The sequence below is a fragment of the Oncorhynchus gorbuscha genome, linkage group LG11 (genome assembly GCF_021184085.1).
Source record: "Oncorhynchus gorbuscha isolate QuinsamMale2020 ecotype Even-year linkage group LG11, OgorEven_v1.0, whole genome shotgun sequence".
NCBI lineage: Eukaryota > Metazoa > Chordata > Actinopteri > Salmoniformes > Salmonidae > Oncorhynchus > Oncorhynchus gorbuscha.
In genome coordinates, this window is record NC_060183.1 from 18,643,231 (window position 1) to 18,671,054 (window position 27,824).

Here is a 27,824-nt window from a genome sequence, read left to right on the forward strand (position 1 = left end):
GGTGTGAACGATGCTGAATAGGTATAGACACAGAATGCCTCTCGTGTAGGTACCAAAACATTTAAAGGCCATTTTCTCAAAAGTGAGGTTACAAGTTCATCAACTTTCAAAGAAGAATTTACTTTCCCATTGTTCCTCAAATGCATTTTGTAGCTCTGGGTCTCTGCTTTTATCAAATGTAAAAAACACCATTTCAAGTTTTGCTACATAAGACCGAATCAAGGCGATCGGTCACATTTTACCTGCTGCACAAATGTCTCTCCTCTCACTCTCCTCTGGCAACGGCCCACACGCAAGTGATGCACACACCATGACTTTATCAGGATTTTCCTTGCTGACCAAAAATGTGCTATAACTGGGCAAATAACTCAAAACCAATAATTCAACAAATGTGCAAACCCGGCTAGGCTCGCTTTGATCTCAAACACCACATCTCGCTTGAAAGACCACTCACGCCTGTCAATGCAGGCCTACAATAATTACTCTGATGCGCTCTACAGAGATTGGGAGGACAGTATGCAAAACATTGCGTCTGATCCAATTCTGATCGGATTGGCCTAATTGTTTGACATGGTGATTTTTGCGTAATTTATTTTTGCGTAATTTATCTATATTCTGCACGTCCAATAATTTCGTTGTTGAGCCTTGGCCTCGAGTATTATTTGATGTTTTCTTTTTTTGTAACAATTATGCAGCGGCACAATGTAATGAAAACCCTGTAGTCATCGCAATCACATTTTTTAAGAACTTTGAAAATTGAATTTGAGACATTTTAAGACTTAAGGCATTTAAAACAGATAAAGTAAAGTAAGACTTTTTAAAGGACACCCCGTATCCACATCTAAGTGCGTGTGTGTGTGTCCGTGTCTCACAGCAGTAATGAGTGGTGTGTAACCTGGGCTATAAGTGGAGTGAGATATGAGAAAATGAAAGCTTTCATTAACGATTCTCACTGGTAATAAAGGTTTTACAAAAGAGCCTAGAGAAAAAAGGTTAACAACCACGGCTCTTAGCGAAAGTCAAAGGAAGACTTGAGTGTGCAATATCACTGAACACACCCATTCAACCCATTATCATAACTAACAGACAAGACACATTAAGATTAGAATCAACAACGTCAGTTATTACATGGACCTCATCTTCAAAACAGAAAAACATTCTCTCTCGCTCTGCTAAAACACGTTCCAAAATAATAATGATATTTCAAATGTCAATATGTGCAAATAGTTAAGTATAAGAGGGAAAATAAATCAACATAAAAATGGGTTGTATTTACAATGGTGTTTGTTCTTCACTGCTGTGATGGAATTTCAAAAGTGTGTTTGTCATTCTACAAGAAACTAGGTATAGAGGAGACCCTCCAGGTTACAGAGACCTGGTAGTCCCATCCATCAAACTACCAGGTGTGAAACAGGGAAGAGACTCAGGGGTATGCCATTTAGGTATAAATCATAACTAACTCACTCAAAACAGGAACATTTTACATTTGGCTAGAAATTCTAAAATAAATTATTTAAACCGAGATAAATTACCTCCTGTGTTCCACCTACAGCTGAAGTCGGAAGTTCACATACACTTAGGTTGGAGACATTAAAACTTTTTTCAACCACTCCACAAATTTATTGTTAACCTCTTGAACCTCTGGGGGCAGTATTTCATTTTTGGATGAAAAACGTTCCCGTTTTCAACAAGATATTTTGTCACGAAAAGATGCCCGACTATGCATATAATTGACAGCTTTGGAAAGAAAACACTGACGTTTCCAAAACTGCAAAGATATTATCTGTGAGTGCCACAGAACTAATTCTACAGGCGAAACCAAGATGAAATTTCATACAGGAAGTGAGCCAGATTTTGAATGCGCTGTGTTCCAATGTCTCCTTATATGGCTGTGAATGCGCAAGGAATGAGCCTACACTTTCTGTCGTTTCCCCAAGGTGTCTGCAGCATTGTGACGTATTTGTAGGCATATCATTGGAAAATTGACCATAAGAGACTACATTTACCAGGTGTCCGCTCTGTGACTTCCGTCGAAACTATTGCATAATCTCCAGGTGCGTGCATTTTTCCATTTTGTTCAGGAGAAACCAAACTGCCACGAGTGATTTATCATCAAATAGATATGTGAAAAGCACATTGAGGATTGATTCTAAACAACGTTTGCCATGTTTCTGTCGATATTATGGAGTTAATTTGGAAGTTTGCCGTTGTAATGACTGAATTTTCGTTTTTTTTTCTTAGCCAAACGTGATGAACAGAACGGAGCGATTTCTCCTACACAAATAATATTTTTGGAAAAACTGAACATTTGCTATCTAACTGAGTCTCATTGAAAACATCCGAAGTTCTTCAAAGGTAAATTATTTTATATGAATGATTTCTTGTTTTTGTGAAAATGGTGCCTGCTGAATGCTAGGCTTAATGCTATGCTAGCTATCAATACTCTTACACAAATGCTTGTGTAGTTATGGTTGAAAAGCATTTTTTGAAAATCTGAGATGACAGTGTTGTTAACAAAAGGCTAAGCTTGTGAGCCAAAATATTTATTTAATTTCATTTGCGATTTTCATGAATAGTTAACGTTGCGTTATGGTAATAAGCTTGAGGCTATAATTACGCTCCCGGATACGGGATTGCTCGCTGCAACAGGTTAACAAACTATAGTTTTGGCAAGTCGGTTAGGACATCTACTTTGTGCATGACACAAGTCATTTTTCCAACAATTGTTTACAGACAGACAGTGGTCCAGAAGTTTACATACACTAAGCTGACTGTGCCTTTAAACAGCTTGGAAAATTCCAGAAAATGATGTAATGGCTTTAGAAGCTTATGATAGGCTAATTTACATCATTTGAGTCAATTGGAGGTGTACCTGTGGATGTATTTCAAGGCCTACCTTCAAACTAGTGCTTTGCTTGACATCATGGGATAATCTAAATAAATCAGCTAAGACCTCCCAAAAAAATTGTAGACCTCCACAAGTCTGGTTCACCCTTGGGAGCAATTTTCAAATGCTTGAAGGTACCACGTTCACCTGTACAAACAATAGCATGCAAATATAAACATGGGACCACACAGCCATCATACCGCTCAAGAAGGAGACGTGTTCTGTCTCCTAGAGATGAACATACTTTGGTGCGAAAAGTGAAAATCAATCCCAGAACAACAGCAAAGGACCTTGTGAAGATGCTGGAGGAAACAGGTATAAACGTATCTATATCCACAGCAAAACGAGTCCTATATCGACATAACCTGAAAGGTCACTAAGCAAGGAAGAAGCCACTGCTCCGAAACCGCCATAAAAAAGCCAGACTACAATTTGGAACTGCACATGGGGACAAAGCTCATACTTTTTGGAAAAATGTCCTCTGGTCTGATGAAACAAAAATAGAACTGTTTGGCCATAATGATCATTGTTATGTTTGGAGGAAAAGGGGGAGTCTTGCAAGCCGAAGAACACCATCCCAACCGTGATGCACGGGGGTGGCAGCATCATGTTGTGAGGGTGCTTTGCTGCAGGAGGGACTGGTGCACTTCACAAAATAGATGGCATCATGAGGTAAGACAATTATGTGGATATATTGAAGCAACCTCTCAAGACATCAGTCAGAAAGTTAAAGCTTGGTCGCAAATGGGTCTTCCAAATGGACAATGACCCCAAGCATACTTCCAAAGTTGTGGCAACATTGCTTAAAGACAAAAAAGTCAAAGGCCTACAAACCTGACTCAGTTACACCAGCTCTGTCAGGAGGAATGGGCCAAAATTCACAACTTATTGTGGGAAGATTGTGGAAGGCTACCCGAAACATTTGACCCAAGTTAAACAATTTAAAGGCAATGCTACCAAATACTAATTGAGTGTATGTAAACTTCTGACCCACTGGGAATGTGATGAAAGAAATAAAAGCTGAAATAAATCATTCTCTCTACTATTATTCTGATATTTCACATTTTTAAAATAAGAGGTGATCTAACTGACCTAAGACCGATTTTTTACTAGGATTATATGTCAGGAATTATGTATTAGTATAAGGTGTATGTAAACTTCAACACTATATATCCCCCCACTAGAATCCCATACTTTAATGAAGACGGCTTCTCCGTCCTGGAAGGTGAAATCAATCATATCCAGGCCCAAGGACATGTACGAGTCTGTGGCAAACTAAATTCCAGAACTGGACAAAAACCTGACACCCTCAGCACAGATGGGAACAAACACACCTACTATACATGGAGGTGACAGCATTCCCTCCCCCATATGCCCCCCTTGTCACAACTACGACAACATAAACAACAAAAACGGGTCACAACTCCTGCAGCTCTGTCGCAAGGTAGGCTTCAATGTTAGGCTTCGAGGGGACTCCAACATTAGGTACACCCATAGCTTATCTCTTGGCAGTAGTACTGTAGACTACTTTATCAATGACCTCAAAAAAGCTGCACTTTCCTTGAATTATTTGTGGGTCTGTGTAATCATGTGTCTCTCATATGGTCATCAGGAGATTAGGAAGTGAATCTCAGTTTCCACATTTTGTGGGCAGTGTGCACATAGCCGGTCTTCTCTTGAGCCAGGTCTGCCTACGGTTGCCTTTCTCAATAGTAAGGCTATGGTCACTGAATCTGTACATAGTCAAAGCTTTCCTTTTCCTTTTGGGTCAGTCACAGTGGTCAGGTATTCTGCCACTGTGTACTCTCTGTTTAGGGCCATATAGCATCATAGTTTGTTCAGTTTTTCTGAAATGTATTTTCAATGTGTCAAGCAATTATCTTTTTTCTCATGATTTAGTTTGGTCTAATTGTGTTGCTGTCCTGGGGTTCTTTTCTGGATTTTGATCAATAGCGAATTACCAGCCTAATTCTGCTCATGCTCAATGCATGCAATTATTTGTTGTTTTAAGTTGTACAGGGAGGATAAGTATGTACAATTGTGTGTTCCTTTTGATGGCATAGAAGGCCCTTCTTGCCTTGTCTCTCAGATCGTTTACAACTTTGTGGAAGTTAACTGGGGCGCTGTTTAGGTTGAGTTCTGTATAGTTTTTGTGTGCTCTAGGGCAACAGTGTCTAGAGGGAATTTGTATGTGTGGTCCTGGCAACTGGACATTTTCAAATCAAATTTTAAAAAATTGTCACATACACATGGTTAGCAGATGTTAATGCGAGTGTAGCGGAATGCTTGTGCATCTAGTTCCGACAACGAGTAATCTAACCTAACAATTTCACAACAACTACCTTATACACACAAGTGTAAAGGGATGAAGAATGTGTACATAGGCAAGATGCAGTAGATGGTATTGAGTACAGTATATACACATGAGATGAGTAATGTAGGGTATGTAAACATTATATTAAGTGGCATTGTTTAAAGTGTCTAGTGATACATTTTTTACATACATTTTTCCAATATTAAAGTGGCTGGAGTTGAGTCCGTATGTTGGCCGCAGCCACTCAATGTTAGTGGTGGCTGTTTAACAGTCTGATGGCCTTGAGATAGAAGCTGTTTTTCAGTCTCTCTGTCCCAGCTTTGATGCACCTGTACGGTGACATCGGGTGGTGCAGGTGACCTGGAGGGCAGGTAGTTTGCCCCCGGTGATGCGTTGTGCAGACCTGATTACCCTCTGGAGAGCCTTACGGTTGTGGGCGGAGCAGTTTCCGTACCAGGCGGTCATACAGCCCGACAGGATGCTCTAAGTTGTGCATCTGTAAAAGTTTGTGAGTGCTTTTGGTGACAAGCCTAATTTCTTCTGCCTCCTGAGGTTGAAGAGGAGCTGCTGAGCCTTCTTCAGCACGCTGTCTATGTGGGTGGACCAATTCAGTTTGTCCGTGATGTGTACGCCGAGGAACTTAAAACCTACTACCCTATCCACTACTGTTCCGTCGATGTGGATAGGGGGGTGCTCCCTCTGCTGTTTCCTGAAGTCCACAGTCATCCCCTTTGTTTTGTTGACATTGAGAGTGAGGTTATTTTCCTGACACCACACTCCAAGGGCCCTCACCTCCTCCCTGTAGGCCGTCTCGTCGTTGTTGGTAATCAAGCCTAACACTGTAGTGTCGTCTGCAAACTTGATGATTGAGTCGGAGGCGTGCATGGCCATGCAGTCGTAGGTGAACAGGGAATACAGGAGAGGGCTCAGAACGCACCCTTGTAGGGCCCCAGTGTTGAGGATCAGTGGGGTGGAGATGTTACCTACCCTCACCACCTGTGGGTGGCCCGTCAGGAAGTCCAGTACCCAGTTGCACAGGGCGGGGTTGAGACCCAGGGTTTCAAGCTTGATGACGAGTTTGGAGGGTACTATGGTGTTAAATGCTGAGCTGTAGTCGATGAACAGCATTCTCACATAGGTATTCCCCTTGTCCAGATGGGTTAGGGCAGTGTGGTTGCGATTGCATCGTCTGTGGACCTATTGGGGCGGTAAGCAAATTGGAGTGGGTCTAGGGTGTCAGGTAGGGTGGAGGTGATATGGTCCTTGACTAGTCTCTCAAAGCACTTCATTATGACGGAAGTGAGTGATACGGGGAAGTAGTCGTTTAGCTGAGTTACCTTAGTTTTCTTGGGAACGGTAACAATGGTGGCCTTATATACGCCGTGGAAGTTAGAATAACAATGATCCAGGGTTTTACCAGCCCTGGTAGCACAATCGATATGCGGATAGAATTTAGGGAGTCTTGTTTTCAGATTAGACTTGTTAAAATCCCCAGCTACAATGAATGCATCCTCAGGATATGTGGTTTCCAGTTTCCATAGAGTCAAATAAAGTTTGTTCAGGGCCGTCGATGTGTCTGCATGGGAGGGAATATATGCGGCTGTGATTAAAATCGAAGAGAATTCTCTTGGTAGATAATGCGGTCGACATTTGATTGTGAGGAATTCTAAGTCAGGTGAACAGAAGGATTTGAGTTCCTGTATGTTGTTATGATCACACCATGTCTCGTTCATCAGAAGGCATACCCCCCCGCCCCTCTTCTTACCAGAAAGATGCTTGTTTCCGTCGGTGCGATGCGTGAAGAAAGCAGCTGGCTTTACCAACTCCGATAGCGTGTCTCGAGTGATCCATGTTTCCGTGAAACAAAGAACGTTACAGTCTCTGATGTCTCTCTGGAATGTTACCCTTGCTCGGATTTCATCAACCTTGTTGTCAAGAGGCTGGTCATTAGAGAGTAGTGCGCTCGGGAGCGGTGTGCGATGTGCCCGTCTCCAGAGCCTGCCCCTTTTACGGAGTCTTTGTTTTGGTTCGCCGGCAGGGATTCGATCCATTGTCCCGAGTGGTTGGCAAAACACAGGATCCGCTTCAGGAAAGTTGTATTCCTGATCGTAATGATGGCGAGTTGACGTTGCTCTTATATCCAGTAGTTCCTCCCGACTGTATGTAATAAAAGATTACCTGGGGTACCAATGTAAGAAATGTAATAAATAACACGTAAAAAAATAAAAAATACTGCATAGTTTCCTAGGAACACGAAACGAGGCGGCCATCTCTGTCGGCGCCGGAAGTATTTTTTGAACACCATTATTTTGTCTTACTAAGATTTACTGTCAGGGTCCAGGTCTGACAGAATCTGTGCAGAAGATCTAGGTGCTGCTGTAGGCCCTCCTTGGTTGTTAGGGACAGAATCACCAGATCTCCAGTAGGGTGAGACTGGGTGCTGCAGACTGTTCAAGTGCCCTCACCAATATCTACCTACACACACACAAAAGTTTGGGGTCACATACAAATGTCCTTGTTTTTTTTAAAGAAATGCACATTTTTTACATTAAAAGAACATCAAATTGATCAGAAATACAAAGTCGATGACTATTGTAGCTGGAAACGGCAGATTTTTTATGAAATATCTACATAAGCATACAGAGGCCCATTATCAGCAACCATCACTCCTGTGTTCCAATGACACACTGTACTCGCTAATTCAAGTTTATAATTTTAGAAGGCTAATTGATCATTAGAAAACCCTTTTGCAATTATGTTAGCACAGCTGAAAACTGTTGATCTGATTAAAGAAGCAATATCTGGAGCATCAGCATTTGTAGGTTCGATTGCAGGATCAAAATGGCCAGAAACAAAAGACCTTTCTTCAACTCGTCAGTCTATTCTTGTTCTGAAAAATGAAGGCTATTACATGTGAGAAATTGCCATACAAGCTCCCTTTACAGAACAGAGCAAACGGTCTCTAACCAGAATAGAAAGAGGAGTGGGAGGCCCCAGTGAACAACTGAGCAAGAGGACAAGTACATTAGAGTGTCTAGTTTGAGAAACCGGCAATCGAACCCACAAATGCTGATGCTCCAGATACTCAACTCATCTAAAGGCCAGTTTTACTGCTTCTTTAATCAGAACAACAGTTTTCAGCTGTGCTAACATAATTGCAAAAGGGTTTTCTAATGATCAATTAGCCTTTGGATTAGCTGACAAAACGTGCCATTGGGACACAGGAGTGATGGTTGCTGATAATGGGCCTCTGTACACATGTAGATATTCATAAAATTCCTGCCTTTTCAGATACAATAGTCATTTACAACATTAACAATGTCTACACTGATTTCTGATCAATTTTAAGATGTTTTAATGGACACAAAAATATGCTTTTCTTTGAAAAACGAGGACATTTACAAGTGACCCTAAACCTTTGAACGGTGGTGTATCTTGAAGAGGGTGGGACTTAAGATGCATCCCTGTCTCAACCCACGACCCTGTGGAAATAAATTTGTTTTTTGCCAATTTTAGCCGCAAACTTGTTGCTTGTGTGCATTGATTTTAGAATGTTAAGCTTTTTTCCCCAACACCACTTTCCATCAATTTGTATAGCATGCCAAATTGATTCAAAAGCTTTTTTTAAATCAACAAAGCACAGGAAGACTTTGCTGTTGTTTGGTTTGTTTGTTTGTCAAATAGGTTGTGCTAATTTGATATTTGCTCAGTGCATTGTTTTCACTGAGGAAATGTATGAGTCTGCTGTTAATTCTCCCTCTCTCTGTTCCCCCAAAGTGTCTGCAATTCTCATCCATGGCTGCACAAACAGAATTAAACACCATGCCTATTGGCCACAGTATGAAAAAGCTGCTGAGACAGATAGGCAAGCAGACCTGCCATCACCCCTGCTGTCGTTCCAAGTGACCCGGCCCTTTGATGGAGTCAGATGGGAGAGCTCATTACGTCCTTTAGGGGTGGACAGGGAAGCAAGCACTGCCTGCTGTGTTAAAACAGGCTGATTAATTCAGGTCACAGTTTAGTAATGAGGTCAGTTTTACCATTTCATGAAATTAATCAAGCCTATCTAGCCTCCACAAACAAACCTGTTGAAATATCCCTATTATGTTACAGGCTATCCAAGCAACACCTCATCACAGGGTATCCCCATCACAATAATTAGCACTATAGTCAACCTACTCCTCTCACAAATCACATTCTCTCTTGTTAGGATTGTCTTCTGAAAACGGCCAATTCTTACTGAGGGTTCTGTAACCACGGTAACCCGCTGTGTCCCTCTGAGGTTGTGGCTGGAACCGGGCCCATCCGTAGCTCTGCTGAGGGCCTGCCTCCTCACCAGGAGTCCTGCAGAGCTGAGAGCCTTGGTATTTCAGAACATACGGCTGCTTGTTATAGACCTAATGGCCACACCTGCACTGCATGACATTATACTAGGGCCCACAAGAGTGATGTTTACATTTCATTTTTAATATGACAACTAGGCTAATAAAGCAAGTTATGCGTTTTTCATTCAGATGTTACTTATTCATCTTTATCTTTAGGTTCCGTGGTTGCCAACCTTGGGTTATTTACTCCTGCTAATTTAATATTTAATTGTCTTTGTGTGTACACATTTTACTTCAAACTTAATGTAGCTTATCAAGTCTAGATTGTAGATATCCTGAAATCCTATCCCGAAAATGCTAACCTGGACAATTAAACCAACTTCATCAACCTGCTTCAATATCCCAGAGCTACTCACTGATATTCTTAGGAAGTTTCCAAAAGATGCGGACACCCATTACTTTGTTGTTGCCAGAGGATGTCAGAAGACGCCGGAAAGGGAAGCGAGCAGGTCGTAACTCCCGGGATATTCAAACTATTGTTGGAAATAGAGTCTCCTCTGAGTGCCCATGAACTTTAAACAATGCACTCCAGCAAAACGTAATTCACATCCAGACCACCACCCACAAGAACCCAGGACAATTTACCGAGCTAAAAGCCATCCGTAGTGAAAGATATTTTAATAACCAGACTGACTGCTCATCTTAAAAAAGAAAACCCAAAACAGTGGCACAGACAAACAGGTGGCTGGAATGAAAAAAGGACCCCCTCCGAATTCCCCTCCCAGTGGAAAGAAGCCACAGTCCTGCCCATCCCCAAGACCCACCCTCCGTTGGTCAACTAGCTATGGCCATTATCCCGGACACCACGACCACCAAAATTGCTGAGAACGTCGCTGCCACCTGGATGAAAAAAGACATAACACCCAACATAGACCACAGACAGTTTGGAAGCTGACCAGAAAGATCATCTTCCCATGCACTCGTTACCCTCCTGGACTGTTTATACAAGCAATCAGACATCCCATCACCACTGACTTTTCCAAAGGCATTTGACAATTTATTTATTTTTAAAAATCGACCCCACCGTAACCATTGAATGCCTAATCTAACTGGGTGTCAGACCCGCCCTCAAAGCAGCCAACAACAGGTACGCTACCAAGACAGTCTCTCAGACTGGCGGGCAGTGTGGCTCAAGGAACGTCCCTCTCATCTTCCTTGCGGTCATAGACAGTGTAGCCTGGGATGTTGACAATAGGTGGCAATATGTTGACGATCTAAACCTGGTCCACACGTGTACAACAGGAAACATCAGCACACCGCAGCAGGCCCTGAAAAACTTTGCCACGTGGGTTCATGTAAGCAGAATGTTACTGAATCCTGCCTCTCCGGATCGAGGGCCAGAATCACAAAGTGCGTGATAGTGTGAATATTTTAGGGGTAATTGTACAGGAGGACTTGCAATGGGGCGAGCAGGTTGTTACTATGGTAACCAAGCGCAACATAAAACTTCTCCTTCACTGCCTTAAAAAAGGTTTGATTTGTCACAGGAAGACCGGATGAGCATTTCCACAGGCAACATACGCCCCACCCTGGAGAATCCCGCTCCAGCATGGCACAGCTCACTGACCCAGGCCCAGTCTGATGACCTGGAGCATATTCAAAAGAGAGCATGCCGCACCATCCTAGGAGAATAATCCAGTTATATTGAGGCACTTCAGACCCTGTCCCGACCCTGGCTTCATGAAAGACCAGACACAACTCTGCATCGACTTCGCTGTCAGCTTCAGAGACTGGCTACCCCCCTGACTCGAACCAAAGCGACAGGCAAGAACATCGCAGCCAAAACAAACTGACCATAACAAAGTGTAGAACTGAACAGTACATGAAGTCAACAATCCCACATTTCTGCTCATTGATTAATGAGTCACTTTAAGACTACAGGACATGATCGATGTACGTTTTTTTTTCCTCTCAATTTTTTCTATGTGTTGCTCTTATCCATTAATAGGTTGTATGCTCATGGATTACAGTTTGTATTGAATGCTATGAGTGTAAAAAATGTTGTAAAAAAAAAAAACAGTTGGTTAAGATGTCCATTTTCCTTTCAAATAAATGACCAGATAATGTGTTGCAAGAGAAAGGAGAAGCTTTCAGTGGTCTCTAGGTGTAGTCATGGGTATTCATCAAACGCTGGGGTATAAATATTCTGAAAGTCAACACTGACAGTGACCAACAGGGTACTATCGTAAATACGGGCAACAATGACTTGGCCTAAACATTCTGACCATTCATTTTCAGAAGAGACAGGCACCCGAGAGTCGGCAAACATGGAAGATGTCATCTGTTTGAGGGACTGAACATGTTGGCATTGTTACACTCAGCCCTTGCTGTGGATGGGAACTAATGTCATCTCCCATGATGCAACACTCCCATTGTGAGGGGCAAAATCCTGTGACCCGATTTGTAACTTGTGCACAGCTGTGGTTGCCATGGATACCACTAGACATGGGGTAATTAGTGTGCTTATTACACAGGTGTGATAAGAAGCTAACATCATAGAAACTCCAGTCAACCCAGCTACCTGGCTGGATAGCTTAATCAAGTCTAGAAGGATGTTCTTTTAGAGAGGAGAGGTGTGCAGAGGTGAGCAGATGTGCAATACACAAAATAGCCTGAGAATAAGATGCAGGCCTAGCTATTGTTTGACCAGGTCCAGTTAAGTCAGTAGCATCTCCCTGACAAAGAGCTTGCCTTCAGATACTGAGATACTGTGCCTGGTCCTATGACACTTAATCCTGCAACAGCTTGCTCCACCGTCACCTGACGTTTGTTTCCCCTTATCCTAGAGACGCTGCCGGCACGCAAAAGACCGGGACTAGGGAAACTGTAGCTTTGATAGGGGAGAGAAAGCGAGAGAGATAGATGCAGAGAGTTCCAGGAACAGGGCAGTGCTTATCACCAGGTTGAAGGGGTTCAGCAAGGGGTTGACAGACTCGGGTGATGCTGCTGCTAGGCTAGCACTGCCTTCTCTAGTGTTCTGCTCTTCCCTCTCTCATTCAGGGCCCAGTGTTTGCTTAGGAGCCAGTAAAAGTGACACCAGCAGCTGTCCAAACAACCCGGCCCGACCCCCAATGGGGGCACCCTGGCCCCCCTCCAAGACCCCACATCTCCCCCTCCCCATTTCTACACTGCTCTGTCCTCCCACTGTCCACACTGGGGAAACTAGAGGAGTTGAGGAGGAGCAGGTAGAGGAGGTCAAGAAAAAGGAGGAGCAGCAGGAGGGGAAAGGAGAAGATGGTGAGGACCACTGTAATGATTTGTGATTTTGTCTAATCACTGTGGAAGAATGTGGGGTGTTAGGATGTAGTTTAACAAATGGCATACTTTCAGTTCAGCTTACTTCAATTGACCACCAACTGCATCCTAATTACATTTTTGACAAATTGATCAGTGGTACTCCCACTGAGCTAGTGCAGAACGGAAACCACTGTATTTAACAGTATCAAGTAACCTAATTTCCCATCTAAATGGGAGCATCCACTGCCATGTAAAAAATAGGTTGTTGTGACTTGGTGAAGCAGAAAACCTGTAATTGCCTGAGTGATTACACTTAAATGGGCTTCAAACCACTCTCACGGCACTACTGTCTGGTATGACCAGGCCAGCAAATTGTGGCTTATAACTTACCCTCTCTCCCTCCATCCCTTATCCTGTACTGCCTATACCACATTTCCAACAGGTAGACCTATATTACCTGTGGTTTATGCACAATTTAAACAGTGTATTGAGGCCAATTTTTTAGGCTATTGTGTTTGACATGTGCTATGCATGCGTGAAGAAATATCCTCTCCGGGAGGCTGCAGCAGGACTCACCAGAGCAGGCATCATGAGGTCAGCCAGGAACACGAAGGCCGCTCCCAGGGCGAAGCCCACCGCCACGGGGACAAAAGCAAACGAGCCGTACTTCCCCGAATCCTCCGCCATGTCTATGGCCGGAGCCAGCAACGACCAATAGGACGCCGCCAACATCACCTGAGGGAGAAGCAAAAAGGAAGTCACAGTTAGTGGGAATTATTATCTGCTGTGTTCAGTGAGTCAGCCTTCAACTCCGAGTGGGGACGTTCAGTTGGCGTCAAAACACCCCAGTGTTCACCAAAACAGAAAGACGATAGAAAAAGTCCTTGGAGGATCTCACTCTTTTGGAACGGGGTTGTTGTGGAATGATAAAGGTGACCGCATTCCCTCAGAAACATTTGGAATAAGGGCATGAATTGAATGCAGTAACACAAATAACGAAAGGGGGCAGAGGGCAAAAAATAAACAACGCCTTCAAAATTGAAAAAAGGCCTGAAGAAATCTTGCTTAAGAGATAAGACTCTCCAAGTCTGCAACTGTGACTCAGTGGACAGTTTCCTTTGAGGTGTGAATTTTGAGTGGACAATAACTGGAAGGGAAGCACAATTCTCCTAAACTTCGTCACTGGAGATGTCTCAGTTTACCCATGGAAGATTTGATTTCACACACACACACACACACACACCCCCCAGCCTACCCACCCAATAGTCGTCTGGAATACGTCACACACACACACCTATATGCCTTGGCACTTTCCACAGTACACAGGGGTGGATGATTGAATAATGCATACACGTCTGGGGTTTCGGCCCTCGCTCCTCCTGAGCCATCGGGGAGTGTGAGTGTGTACACCCTGTACTGTTCAGTTCAAAGGGAACCCCCACAAAAGCCGCCAGCCTCAGAGCATCCAACACACTACTTCCCAATAGCTTGATCAAAGACTCATTAATTCAACCTTCCACTAGGGCACAGCAGAGTAATAATGAGAAGCAAAGCCCACAGAGGAGTGTGTGTTGAGTTTCGGTCTCACCGATGGCCTTATCCCAGCTCCTCTGGGAACAAGAAATAATAGCATTGGATAGCACCCATGGCAAAAACAGGATTGGTCACCAGCCGACTCGCTTCAGGCAACAGATTAAGACCTAATTCGGAGTCATCGATACGACTTGTTTGTTCATAGTGCCACGGGTACCGGCAGTGGGCTCAAATAATGTCCCTATTTAAAGACTGTTCGCAGGCAAGGACATTGCAGTGGTCCTATAAAAAAAAAAACACACATCCCATCATGCACTTCTCTGCCTAATGAGGTGAGGCTTATAGGTCGATTAGAGGTTTGTGATCATGTTAATTACCCTCAAACTGGACCAATTATCATGTACATACTAAAACACACGACACAGCTGCACTAGTGAGAAAAGGCAAAGCAATCCCTTGTATGGAGCTCACTAATGTTCTGACTGCACATGTACAATATGGTGAAGGCTGACAAACAACCATGGTATGATTCATATCATCTGACTTCATGCACCCCACTAGCTGCTACCAAAATAACTCAACACTTAGTATTGTCATTCCATGCGCATTGCCCTTCGTACGCATTTTGACAGTGAAGCTACCATTTTACATGTGTCTCTTTACTCCAGCATTTTTTAATTTGAGATCAAATGTTTCATATGAAGCGACAGTTTAGAATGTCACTTTTTATTTTAGGGTATTTCATACATTTATTTTTTACCGTTTAGAAATGTACTTGAAATATCTAGTCCCCCTCATTTTGGGGCGGCAGGTAGCCTAGTGGTTAGAGCGTTGGGCCAGTAATCGAAAGGTTGCTGGATCGAATCCCAGAGGTGACAAGGTAAAAATCTGTCGTACTGCCCCTGAACAAGACAGTTAACCCATTATTCCCCGGTAGGCAGTCATTGTAAATAAGAATTTGTTCTTAACTGACTTTCCTAGTTAAATAAAAAGGTATAAAAAATTAATAATGTCATAAGTATTTGGACAATATTCAAGTCAGCAAAAGTGGGAGGTATTTGATCCCATATTCCTAACACCCAATGACTACATCAAGCTAGTGACTCTACACACTAGCTGGATGCATTTGCGGAGGGGGATATTTTAAGATAGTTTTTGAAGAGGTAGTGTTTCAGGTGCAGTCGGGAAGATGGGCAGGGACTCTGCTATTCTAGCTTCAGGGGGAAGCTGGTTCCACCATTTGGGTGGCAGGACTGAGAAGAGCTTGAACTGGACTGAGTGGGAGGTTCAAGAGAAGGTGGCAGAACGTAGTGCTCGGGTTGGGGTGTAGGAATTGAGCAAAGCCTGAAGGTAGGGAGGGGCAGTTCCTCTTGCTGTTCCGTAGGTACTCACCATGGTCTTGTAGTGGATGCGAGCTTCGACTGGAAGTCAGTGTGCGGAGGAGCGTGGTGACATGGGAGAACTTGGGAAAGTTGGACACCAGGCAGGCTGCAGAGTTCTGAATAAGTTGCAGTGGTTTGATGACACAAGCGGGGAGCCCAGCCAAAAGTGAGTTGCAGTAGTCTAGACGGGAGATGACAAGTGCCCGGATGAGGATGTGCGCCACTTCCTGTGTGAGGTAGAGTCGTACTCTACGGATGTTGTAGAGCATGAACCTCATTGCTTTGATGTTGCAGAGAACGACAGGGTGTTGTCCAGGGTCACGTCAAGGTTCTTTGTACTCTGGGAGGGCGACACTGTGGAGTTGTCAAACTTGATGAAGAGGTTTTTGAGCGGTCAGGCCATCCCCGGGATGAAGAGCATCTCTGTCTTGTCGATGTTGAGCTTGAGGTGGTGGGTCGACATCCAAACTGAGATATCTTAACTAACAAAAGTGGCCACATCAATCACAAAATCGGATCAAAAATTAAATTACGGATAATTATAAGGGAGCAGGAGAATTTAAAAATTGGCTACAATAATTACAAGGACTTTTCAAGCACCAAATTGAAGATTTTCTAGGTAGGCTATTCCAGTACTCCAAATTCAAGTTGAGGTAGGCTACTTCAAGCCCCTTGTAATTGTTTAAAACTGCAGGACTAACATGGAAAACAAAATGTATGTTATTTCATTAAGCGTCTGCTAAATGGCATATATTATTATTATTATATGTTGTGATTAAGCCCACTAGGCTATGTATGCTGAACAAAAATATAAACACAACATAAAGATTTAGTTACAGTTCATATAAGGAAATCAGTCAATTTAAATGAATTAATTAGGCCCTAATATATGGATTTCGCATAGAGTTGATCAGGCTGCTGATTGTGGCCTCTGGAATGTTGTCCCACTCTTCAATGGCTGTGCGAAGTTGCTGAATATTGTCGGGAACTGGAACACGCGGTCGTACACCTCGATCCAGAGAATCTCAAACATGCTTAATGGGTGAGATGTGTGGTGAGTATGCAGGCCATGGAAGAACTGGGACAGTTTCAGCTTCTAGGAATTCTGTACAGATCCTTACAACATGCGGCCGTGCAATATCATGCTGAAACGAGACGGCGGCTGATAAATGCCACGACAATGGGCCTCAGGATCTCATCCCGGTATCTCTGTGCATACAAATTGCCATCGATAAAATGCAATTGTGTTCGTTGTCCATAGCTTATGCCAGCCCATACCATAACCCTACCACCACGGGGTACTCTGTTGACAACGTTGACATCAAATCAAATTGTATTAGCCCCATGCGCCAAATACAACCTAGCATTTAAGTGTTTATTTACAAGCCCCTAACCAACAATGAGTTTTTTTTAAATGAATAAATAATAAAAGTAACAAGTAGTTAAAGAGCAGCAGTAAAATAACAATAGCGAGACTATATACAGGGGGTAACGGTCCAGAGTCAATGTGCGGGGGTTAGTCGAGGTAGAGTTATTAAAGTGACTATGCATAGATAAAGACAGAGTATCAGCGGCGTAAAAAAAAGGGGTGGGAGGAAATGCCATTTAGTCTGGGTAGCCATTTAATTAGATCTTCAGGAGTTTTATGGCTTGGGGTAGAGGCTGTTCAGAAGTCTCTTGGACCTAGACTTGGCACTCCAGTACCACTTGCCGTGCGGTAGCAGAGAGAACAGTCAATTGACAATTTTTAGGGCCTTCCTCTGACACCGCCTGGTATAGAGGTCCTATATGACTGGAAGTTTGGCCCCAATAGTGTACTGGGCAGGACGCACTATCCTCTGTAATGCCTTGCGGTCGGAGGCCGAGCAGTTGCAATACCAGGCAGTGACGCAATCATGCTCTCAATGGTGGAGCTGTCAAACATTTTGAGGATCTGAGGACCCATGCCAAATCATTTCAGTCTCCTGAGGGGGAATAGGTTTTGTAGTGCCCTCTTCACAACCTTCTTGGTGTGCTTGGACCATGTTAGTTTGCTGGTGATGTGGACACCAAGGAACTTGAAGCTCTCAACCTGCTGCAATACAGCCCCGTCGATGAGAATGGGGGCGTGTTCGGTACTCCTTTTCCTGAGGTCCACAATCATCTCCATTGTCTTGATCACGTTGTCCTGGCACCACATGGCCAGGTCTCTGACCTCCTCCCTATAGGCTGTTGGTGATCAGGCCTACAACGGTTGTGTTGGTAGTTTATGATGCAGTGCATCTTGTCATCTACTGTACCAGATGTATAGATCCAGGATTCTTACAAGGTTCAATGTCTAATTGAACTAATTAATGCATAATATGTGGTAAAAAGGCAACACAGGCATAAATGCAACGACAGAAAAGTAATGTTTTATGTCACACAATTTGACAAATCCGTTAAGACACCAACCATAAGGGTTAAACATATGTTTTCAATAAAATCTGGAATTTTCTTGAATATATCTAAACTCAGCAAAAAAAGAAACTCGTAAAAATCCAAATAACTTCACAGATCTTCTTTGTAAAGGGTTTTAACACCGTTTCCCATGCTTGTTCAATGAACCATAAACAATTAATGAACATGCACCTGTGGAGCGGTCGTTAAGACACTAACAGCTTACAGACGGTAGGCAATTAAGGTCACAGTTGTGAAATCTTTGGACACTAAAGAGGCCTTTCTACTGACTCTGAAAAACACCAAAAGATGACCAGGGACTGCAGATATGTCCAGGGCAATAAATTGCAATGTCCGTACTGTGAGATGCCTAAGACAGCAGGGAGACAGGACGGACAGGGAGACAGGACGGACAGCTGATGGTCCTCGCAATAGCAAACCACGTGTAACACCTGCACAGGATCGGTACATCCAAACATCAAACCTGCGGGACAAGTATAGGATGGCAACAACAACTGCCCGAGTTGCACCAGGAACGCACAATCCCTCCATCAGTGCTCAGACTGTCCGCAATAAGATGAGACTGGATTGAGGGTGTGTAGGCCTGTTGTAAAGGCAGGTCCTCGCCAGACATCACCGGCAACAACGTCGCCTATGGGCACAAACCCACTGTCTCTGGACAGACCGCACTAGCAAAAAGTGCCCTTCACTGATGATTCGTGGTTTTGTCTCATCAGGGGTGACGGTCAGATTCACGTTTATCGTCGAAGGAAAGAGCGTTACACCAAGGCCTGTACTCTGAAGCGGGATCGATTTGGAGGTGGAGCATCCGTCATGGTCTGGGGCGGTGTGTCACAGCATCATCGGACTGAGCTTGTCATTATTGCAGGCAATCTCAACGCTCGACATCCTCCTCCCTCATGTGGTACCCTTCCTGCAGGCTCATCCTGACATGACCCTCCAGCATGACAATGCCACCAGCCATACTGCTCGTTCTGTGCGCCATTTCCTGCAAGACAGGAATGTCAGTGTTCTGCTATGGCCAGCAAAAATCCCGGATCTCAATCCCATTGAGCACGTCTGGGACCTGTTGGATCGGAGGGTGAGGACTAGGACCATTCCCCCCCAGAAATGTCCGGGAACTTGCAGGTTCCTTGGTGGAAGAGTGTGGTAACATCTCACAGCGAGAACTGGCAAATCTGGTACTGTAGATGAGAAGATTCACTGCAGTACTTAATGCAGCTGGTGGCAACACCAGATACTGTTACATTTGATTTTGACCTCCCCTTTGTTCAGGGACACATTATTATATTTCTGTTAGTCACATGTCTGTGGAACTTATTAAGGTTATGTCTCAGTTGTTGAATCTTGTTATGTTCATACAAATATGAACACGTTAAGTTTGCTGAAAATAAAATGCAGTTGACAGTGAGATGACGTTTCTTCTTTTGCTGAGTTTATATTCCCCACTTATATCTTAATGCAATGATATTTAAAAAATGTGCAACAGATCAGAGGTAACAAGTTGTCCAGTGTAGGAAGTCCTCACTGCTACACTAGTTTATAGAAAGACCCATACGTGTAGATTACTACACTGTAAACTGTAAAAAGCCACAAAAAAAAATGCACTTTTAGTGTAACCTAACTGAAACCATAGTTAAGTGTTTGTGGACACTGCCCACCAAAAAATCAAAAGCGATTTTTATTCATCATGGTTTAAAAATTGCAGATTGGGCCTCCCGGGTGGCGCAGTGGTTACGGGCACTGTACTGCAGCGCCAGCTGTGCCATCAGAGTCCCTGGGTTCGCGCCCAGGCTCTGTCGTAACCGGCCGCGACCGGGAGGTCCGTGGGGTGACGCACAATTGGTCTAGCGTCGCCCGGGTTAGGGAGGGCTTGGTCGGTAGGGGTGTCCTTGTATCATCGCGCACCAGCGACTCCTGTGGCGGGCTGGACGCAGTGTGCCCTAGCCAAGGTGGCCAGGTGCACAGTGTTTCCTCCGGCGCATTGGTGCGGCTGGCTTCCGGGTTGGATGCGCACTGTGTTCAGAAGCAGTGTGGCTTGGTTGGGTTGTGTATCGGAGGACGCATGACTTTCAACCTTAGTCTCTCCCGAGCCCGTACAGGAGTTGTAGCGATGAGACAAGAGACAAGATAGTAGCTACTACAACAATTGGATACCACGAAATTGGGGAGAAAAAGGGGTAAAATTATTATTTTTTAAATAAAAAAAATAAAAATGCAGATTGAGTAAAAAAATACATAACAATTATTGGAAGGACCAAACAACACAGTTCATTGAATCTCAAACATAGCCAGCGATAGTATCTGGTCATAACGGGAAGAACATATTCACTGACTCATACTTCCAATAATGGGCTGAAAATAACCCAAAGAGTATCAAATAAATAAGATGGCCTTGGTTACATGGCCACAGAGATGACAATAGTGTCTGCACAGAGACTAATTTCTGTCGTTTCAATTAACCCACTGTGGCCTCCACTGAACTCAGTTGCCAATTAACTACCTCTGTGCTCCATGCAGAGAGCACCAACCCCAACCTGAACCCTGCTAAAAAGGTGTGAGATTGGTTGGTCACACATTATTTGAATGACAGTCTTCAGTGTTGTATCTAAACCACATGATCTTGGGTGAACTCAACTAGATGAACACTTGTAGACTGTCACACTCAATGCCAAAGCTCTTTAACCACCCTAAAGACTTACTCTAATCAGACCTCTCCCTCATAGAGGTAGTCTAATAACCTAATTTAAGAGTTTGGGCTGTAGGTCATAATTCATCTTATTAACGGATGTGCAATGTGTTAAAACTTGAACAGGCTGGGGCTCCGAGCTATTGGCTGGGTTTGTCTGACATATGCATATTTATCCAATTATTACGCTCGTTTTTTTTCTCCAAATGGAGCCACCAGGTTTAAAGTTAACTTCCGGGAGACAAAAAGCCTTGAGACAAAAAGCCTTGATTTGTTATTGATGACAGCCATTATTCCATCAACGGCTGGATGCGAGAGGCAAGCTTCAACAGGCAGCTCCGTCAGTCAGTCTGTCTGGGGGAGTGATTAGTTCTTCACAATATGGAGCTGTTTTTTTTGTGTTACCCTGACTTCCTTCCTGCTGCATCAATTATTTAGATACCTAGTCTCGCTCTCAGGTTTTGGGGACTGAAAAAGTGAACACTGAGGTTTTTCGTTGACAACTACCATTATCAGCAACAGAGGCTCCACTGGCAATAGCAGAGTAACCTGTAATTATGACTTGCCCAGGCATTTTTCCTCACCCTGGGTGGAGGAAAGAGTGCACATCTCCACAGTATACATGGGGTCAATTATTTACATTTACATTTAAGTCATTTAGCAGACGCTCTTATCCAGAGCGAATTATATAACTCAGATAAGGTTTTCAAATCAAATCAAATTTTATTTGTCACATACACATGGTTAGCAGATTGTAATGCGAGTGAAGCGAAATGCTTGTGCTTCTAGTTCCAACAATGCAGTAATAACCAACAATTAATCTAACTAACAATTCCAAAACTACTGTCTTATACACAGTGTAAGGGGATAAAGAATATGCACATAAAGATATATGAATGAGTGATGGTACAGAGCAGCATAGGCAAGATACAGTAGATGGTATCGAGTACAGTATATCCATATGAGATGAGTATGTAAACAAAGTGGCATAGTTTAAAGTGGCTAGTGATACATGTATTACATAAGGATGCAGTAGATGATATAGAGTACAGTATATACGTATACATATGAGATTAATAATGTAGGGTAAGTAACATTACATAAGGTAGCATTGTTTAAAGTGGCTAGTGATATATTTACATCATTTCCCATCAATTCCCATTATTAAAGTGGCTGGAGTTGGGTCAGTGTCAGTGTGTTGGCAGGGGCCACTCAATGTGGGTGGTGGCTGTTTAACAGTATGATGGTCTTGAAATGCACCTGTACTGACCTCGCCTTCTGGATGATAGCGGGGTGAACAGGCAGTGGCTCGGGTGGTTGTTGTCCTTGATGATCTTTATGGCCTTTCTGTAACATCGGGTGGTGTAGGTGTCCTGGAGGGCAGGTAGTTTGCCCCCGGTGATGTGTTGTGCAGACCTCACCACCCTCTGGAGAGCCTTGCAGTTGTGGGCGGAGCAGTTTCCGTACCAGCCATTGATACAGCCTGACAGGATGCTCTCGATTGTGCATCTGTAGAAGTTTGCGAGTGCTTTTGGTAACAAGCCGAATTTCTTCAGCCTCCTGAGGTTGAAGAGGAGGAGCTGTTGCTACCCTCTCCACTACTGTTCCATCGATGTGGATAGGGGGGGTGTTCCCTCTGCTGTTTCCTGAAGTCCACAATCATCTCCTTAGTTTTGTTGACGTTGAGTGTGAGGTTATTTTCCTGACACCACACTCGAGGGCCCTCACCTCCTCCCTGTAGGCCGTCTCGTCGTTGTTGGTAATCAAGCCTACCACTGTTGTGTCATCCGCAAACTTGATGATTGAGTTGGAGGCGTGCGTGGCCACGCAGTCGTGGGTGAACAGGGAGTACAGGAGAGGGCTCAGAACGTACCCTTGTGGGGTCCCAGTGTTGAGGATCAGCGGGGTAGAGATGTTGTTGCCTACCCTCACCACCTGGGGGCGGCCCGTCAGGAAGTCCAGTACCCAGTTGCACAGGGCGGGGTCGAGACCCAGGGTCTCGAGCTTGATGACGAGCTTGGAGGGTACTATGGTGTTGAATGCCGAGCTGTAGTCGATGAACAGCATTCTCACATAAGGTATTCCTCTTGTCCAGATGGGTTAGGGCAGTGTGCAGTGTGGTTGAGATTGCATCGTCTGTGGACCTATTTGGGCGGTAAGCAAATTGGAATGGGTCTAGGGTGTCAGGTAGGGTGGAGGTGATATGGTCCTTGACTAGTCTCTCAAAGCACTTCATGATGACGGAAGTGAGTGCTACATGGCGGTAGTCGTTTAGCTCAGTTACCTTGGCTTTCTTGGGAACAGGAACAATGGTGGCCCTCTTGAAGCATGTGGGAACAGCAGACTGGTATAGGGATTGATTGAATATGACCGTAAACACACCGGCCAGCTGGTCTGCGCATGCTCTGAGGGCGCGGCTGGGGATGCCGTCTGGGCCTGCAGCCTTGCGAGGGTTAACACGTTTAAATGTTTTACTCACCTCGGCTGCAGTGAAGGAGAGTCCGCATGTTTTCGTTGCAGGCCCTGTCAGTGGCACTGTATTGTCCTCAAAGCGGGCAAAAAAGTTATTTAGTCTGCCTGGGAGCAAGACATCCTGGTCCGTGACTGGGCTGGTTTTCAACTTGTAGTCCGTGATTGACTGTAGACCCTGCCACATACCTCGTGTCTGAGCTGTTGAATTGAGATTCTACTTTGTCTCTGTACTGACGCTTAGCTTGTTTAATAGCCTTGCGGAGGGAATAGCTGCACTGTTTGTATTCGGTCATGTTGCCAGACACCTTGCCCTGATTAAAAGCAGTGGTTCGCGCTTTCAGTTTCACGCAAATGCTGCCATCAATCCACGGTTTCTGGTTAGGGAATGTTTTAATCGTTGCTATGGGAACGACATCTTCAACGCACATTCTAATGAATTCTCACACCGATTCAGCGTATTCGTCAATGTTGTTATCTGACGCAATACAAAACATACCCCAGTCCACGTGATTGAAGCAGTCTTGGAGTGTGGAATCAGCTTGGTCAGACCAGCGTTGGACAGACCTCAGCGTGGGAGCTTCTTGTTTTAGTTTCTGTCTGTAGGCAGGGATCAACAAAATGGAGTCGTGGTCAGCTTTTCCGAAAGGAGATGCGGGGCAGGGCCTTATATGCGTTGCAGAAGTTAGAGTAACAATGATCCAATGTTTTTCCAGCCCTGGTTGCGCAATCGATATGCTGATACAATTTAGGGAGTCTCGTTTTCAGATTAATCCCGTCTGGATTACTGCAACTCGCTGTTGGCTGGGCTCCCTGCCTGTGCCATAAAACCCCTTCAACTCATCCAGAACGCCGCAGCCCGTCTGGTGTTCAACCTTCCCAAGTTCTCTCACGTCACCCCGCTCCTCCGTTCTCTCCACTGGCTTCCAGTTGAAGCTCGCATCCGCTACAAGACCATGGTGCTTGCCTACGGAGCTGTGAGGGGAACGGCACCTCAGTACCTCCAGGCTCTGATCAGGCCCTACACCCAAACAAGGGCACTGCGTTCATCCACCTCTGGCCTGCTCGCCTCCCTACCACTGAGGAAGTACAGCTCCCGCTCAGCCCAGTCAAAACTGTTTGCTGCTCTGGCCCCCCAATGGTGGAACAAACTCCCTCACGACGCCAGGACAGCGGAGTCAATCACCACCTTCCGGAGACACCTGAAACCCCACCTCTTTAAGGAATACATAGGATAGGATAAGTAATCCCTCTCACCCCCCCCCCTTTAAGATTTAGTTGCACTATTGTAAAGTGACTGTTCCACTGGATGTCATAAGGTGAATGCACCAATTTGTAAGTCGCTCTGGATAAGAGCGTCTGCTAAATGACTTAAATGTAAATGTAAATTAGCCTTGTTAAAATCCCCAGCTACAATGAATGCAGCCTCAGGATGTATGGATTCCAGTTTGCAAAGAGTCAAATAAAGTTCGTTCAGAGCCATCGATGTGTCTGCTTGGGGGGGATATATGCGGCTGTGATTATAATCGAAGAGAATTCTCTTGGTAGATATGCGGTCGACATTTGATTGTGAGGAATTCTAAAATCTGGTGAACAGAAGGATTTGAGTTCCTGTATGTTTCTGTGATCACACCACGTCTCGTTAGCCATAAGGCATACGCCCCCGCCCCTCTTCTTACCAGAAAGATGTTTGTTTCTGTCCGCGCGATGCGTGGAGAAACCCGCTGGCTGCACCGCCTCCGATAGAGTCTCTCCAGAGAGCCATGTTTCCGTGAAGCAAAGAATGTTACAGTCTCTGATGGCCCTCTGGAATGCTACCCTTGCTCGGATTTCATCAACCTTTTGTCAAGAGACTGGACATTGGCGAGAAGAATGCTAGGGAGTGGTGCACGATGTGCCCGTCTCCGGAGTCTGACCAGAAGACCGCCTCGTTTCCCTCTTTTATGGAGTCGTTTTTTTTTGGGGGGGGGGGGGGGGGGGGTCGCCGGCTGGGATCCATTCCGTTGTCCTGGTTGAAAGGCAGAACACAGGATCCGCGTAGCGAAAATCATATTCTTGGTCATACTGGGGGTGAGTTGACACCTGATCTTATATTCAGTAGTTATCTCGGCTGTATGTAATGAAACCTAAGACGACCTGGGGTACTAATATAAGAAATAACACATAAAATAACAAAAAACTGCATAGTTTCCTAGGAACACGAAGCGAGGCGGCCATCTCTGTCGGCGCCGGAAGTTCTAGGTTTTAGGGACTGAACAATGAACGCGCTCTTCCTCATTGCCTTTCATCAAAGGGGCTCCAATAACTATGATGACAAAGTCACCTGGTTGAACAAATAGATATTTTCGCAATTATTATTTCAACGTGATATTCTTCCTCACCCTGGGTGGAGGATAAATGGGGTCATTTATATGTATAAATCTGGGGTCAATTGCTCAGTCAGTTACACCACACAGCAAAGAGTCATTTGTCATGGAGGTCTTGGCAAGAAATAGATGATTGGGTTGGAGTCACCTGTTGCTCAAGGACAGAAAGTAGTCTGAAGTGTGTAGCGGCATAAATCAGTCCGCTATTGGTAATATGTCTCTGGTCCTTCTGTAGCTCAGTTGGTAGAGCATGGCGCTTGTAATGCCAGGGTAGTGGGTTCGATCCCCGGGACCACCCATACGTAGAATGTATGCACACATGACTGTAAGTCGCTTTGGAAAAAAGCGTCTGCTAAATGGCATATATTATTATTATATATTATGGTCTTCCTGGGTCGGACATCTCAGAGGACAATTGGCAATTCCACCTGAGCGTTTGGCTGCTAATTACAGTGTCTTAGACTTGGTCTGGGGTCCGGAGACTAGGGAGACATAGGCTGTATTAATTTCCCCCAAGAGATCTCGCGGCCTTATGGCTTACACAAAAAAAAGCCATCCGAGAAATTGAGCTGCGACAGTGGAGTCCTCTAGATTTTGAAACATGGGTGACCTTCCTGTACGATCCGGAGCCGAGCGTAATCTCTCAGCCTAAGGTCTCACCAAGCGTCATTTCTCTCTAAGCCTAAGGTCTCAAAAGGCATCAAGTATCAAGGTGAGAATAATGGATTCTAGTTTGATACAGTGTTGCGATGTAGCTATGAAAATAGCCAGTGACAATGCCTATGATTAAACCCATCACGAAGATATCATTCTCTTTGAACAAACACTTAGTGTTGTATGACTGAGCTGCACATGGCTTGGTTGCCACGTTGATCGCACTTCAGAGGGCATGATACAGTGCCGTGAAAAAGATCTCTACTTTTGCATATTTTGATACTAAATGTTATCAGATCTTTACCAAAACCTAATATTAAATAAAGGGAGCCTGAGTAAACAAAAACAATAATTAAACTTTTTTAATTTATTTCAGAAACAAAGTTATGCAACAGCCAATGCCCCTGTGTGAAAAAGTAATTGCCCCCTTACACTCAATAACTGGTTGTGCCACCATTAGCTGCAATGACTCCAACCAAACGCTTCCTGTAGTTGTTGATTAGTCTCACGACGCTGTGGAGGAATTTTGGCCCACTCTTCCATGCAAAACTGCAGTAACTCCACAGCATTTGTGGGTTTTCAAGCATGAACTGCTCGTTTCAAGTCCTGCCACATCATCTCAATTGTGGTTAGGTCTGACTAGACCATTCCAAAACTTCAAATGGTGTTACTTTTTTAGCCATTTTCATGTAGACTTGAGTGTGATTTTTGGATCGTTGTCTTGCTGCATGATGCATCTGTGCTTCAGCTCACAGACAGATGGCCTGACATTGTCCTGTAGAATTGTCTGACACAGAGCAGAATTCATGGTTCCTATATACATATGGTTGCTGCAGACTCTTCCATTCAGTCACAAGAGCATTAGTGAGGTCGGGCAATGACGTTGGGCGATTAAGCCTGGCTCGCAGTCGGCGTTCCAATTCAATTCATTCCAAAGGTGTTCGATGGGGTTGAGGGCAGGGCTCTGAGCATGCCAGTCAAATTCTTCCACGCTGATCGACAAAAAATGTCTATTGACCTCGCTTGTGTATGGGGACATTGTCATGGTGAAACAGGAAAGGGCCTTTCCCAAACTGTTGCCACAAAGTTGGAAGCACAGAATCGTCTAGAATGTCATTGTATGCTGTAGCGTTAAGATTTCCTTTCACAGGAACTTTGGGGCCTAGCACAAACCATGAAAAACAGCCCACAGCCCCCGAACCATGAAAAACAGCTGCAGTCACCTGGAAATGCATTCCAGGTGACTACCTCATGAAGCTTGTTGAGAGAATGTCAAGAGTGTGCAAAGCTGTCATCAAAGCAAAGGGTGTCTACTTTGAAGAAAATCAAATGTAAAATATATTTGATTTGTTTAACACTTTTTTGGTTACTACATGATTCCATGCGTGTCATTTCATAGTTTTGACGTCTTCACTATTATTGTACAATGTAGGAAATAGGAAAAATAAAGAAAAACCCTTGAATGGGTA

General features: G+C 44.3%; 1 protein-coding gene across 2 annotated transcripts in view; it reads right to left on the bottom strand.

The window, feature by feature from the left end:
- The window catches only part of LOC124048212 (zinc transporter ZIP11-like), a 150,557-nt gene that overhangs the window by 111,216 nt on the left and 11,517 nt on the right, over positions 1-27,824 (bottom strand). For both annotated transcript variants that reach the window (XM_046368762.1, XM_046368761.1), the window contains exon 4: positions 13,400-13,558. In XM_046368762.1, coding sequence (XP_046224718.1) covers positions 13,400-13,558 — 159 coding nt within the window. The remainder of the gene's footprint in view (positions 1-13,399; positions 13,559-27,824) is intronic.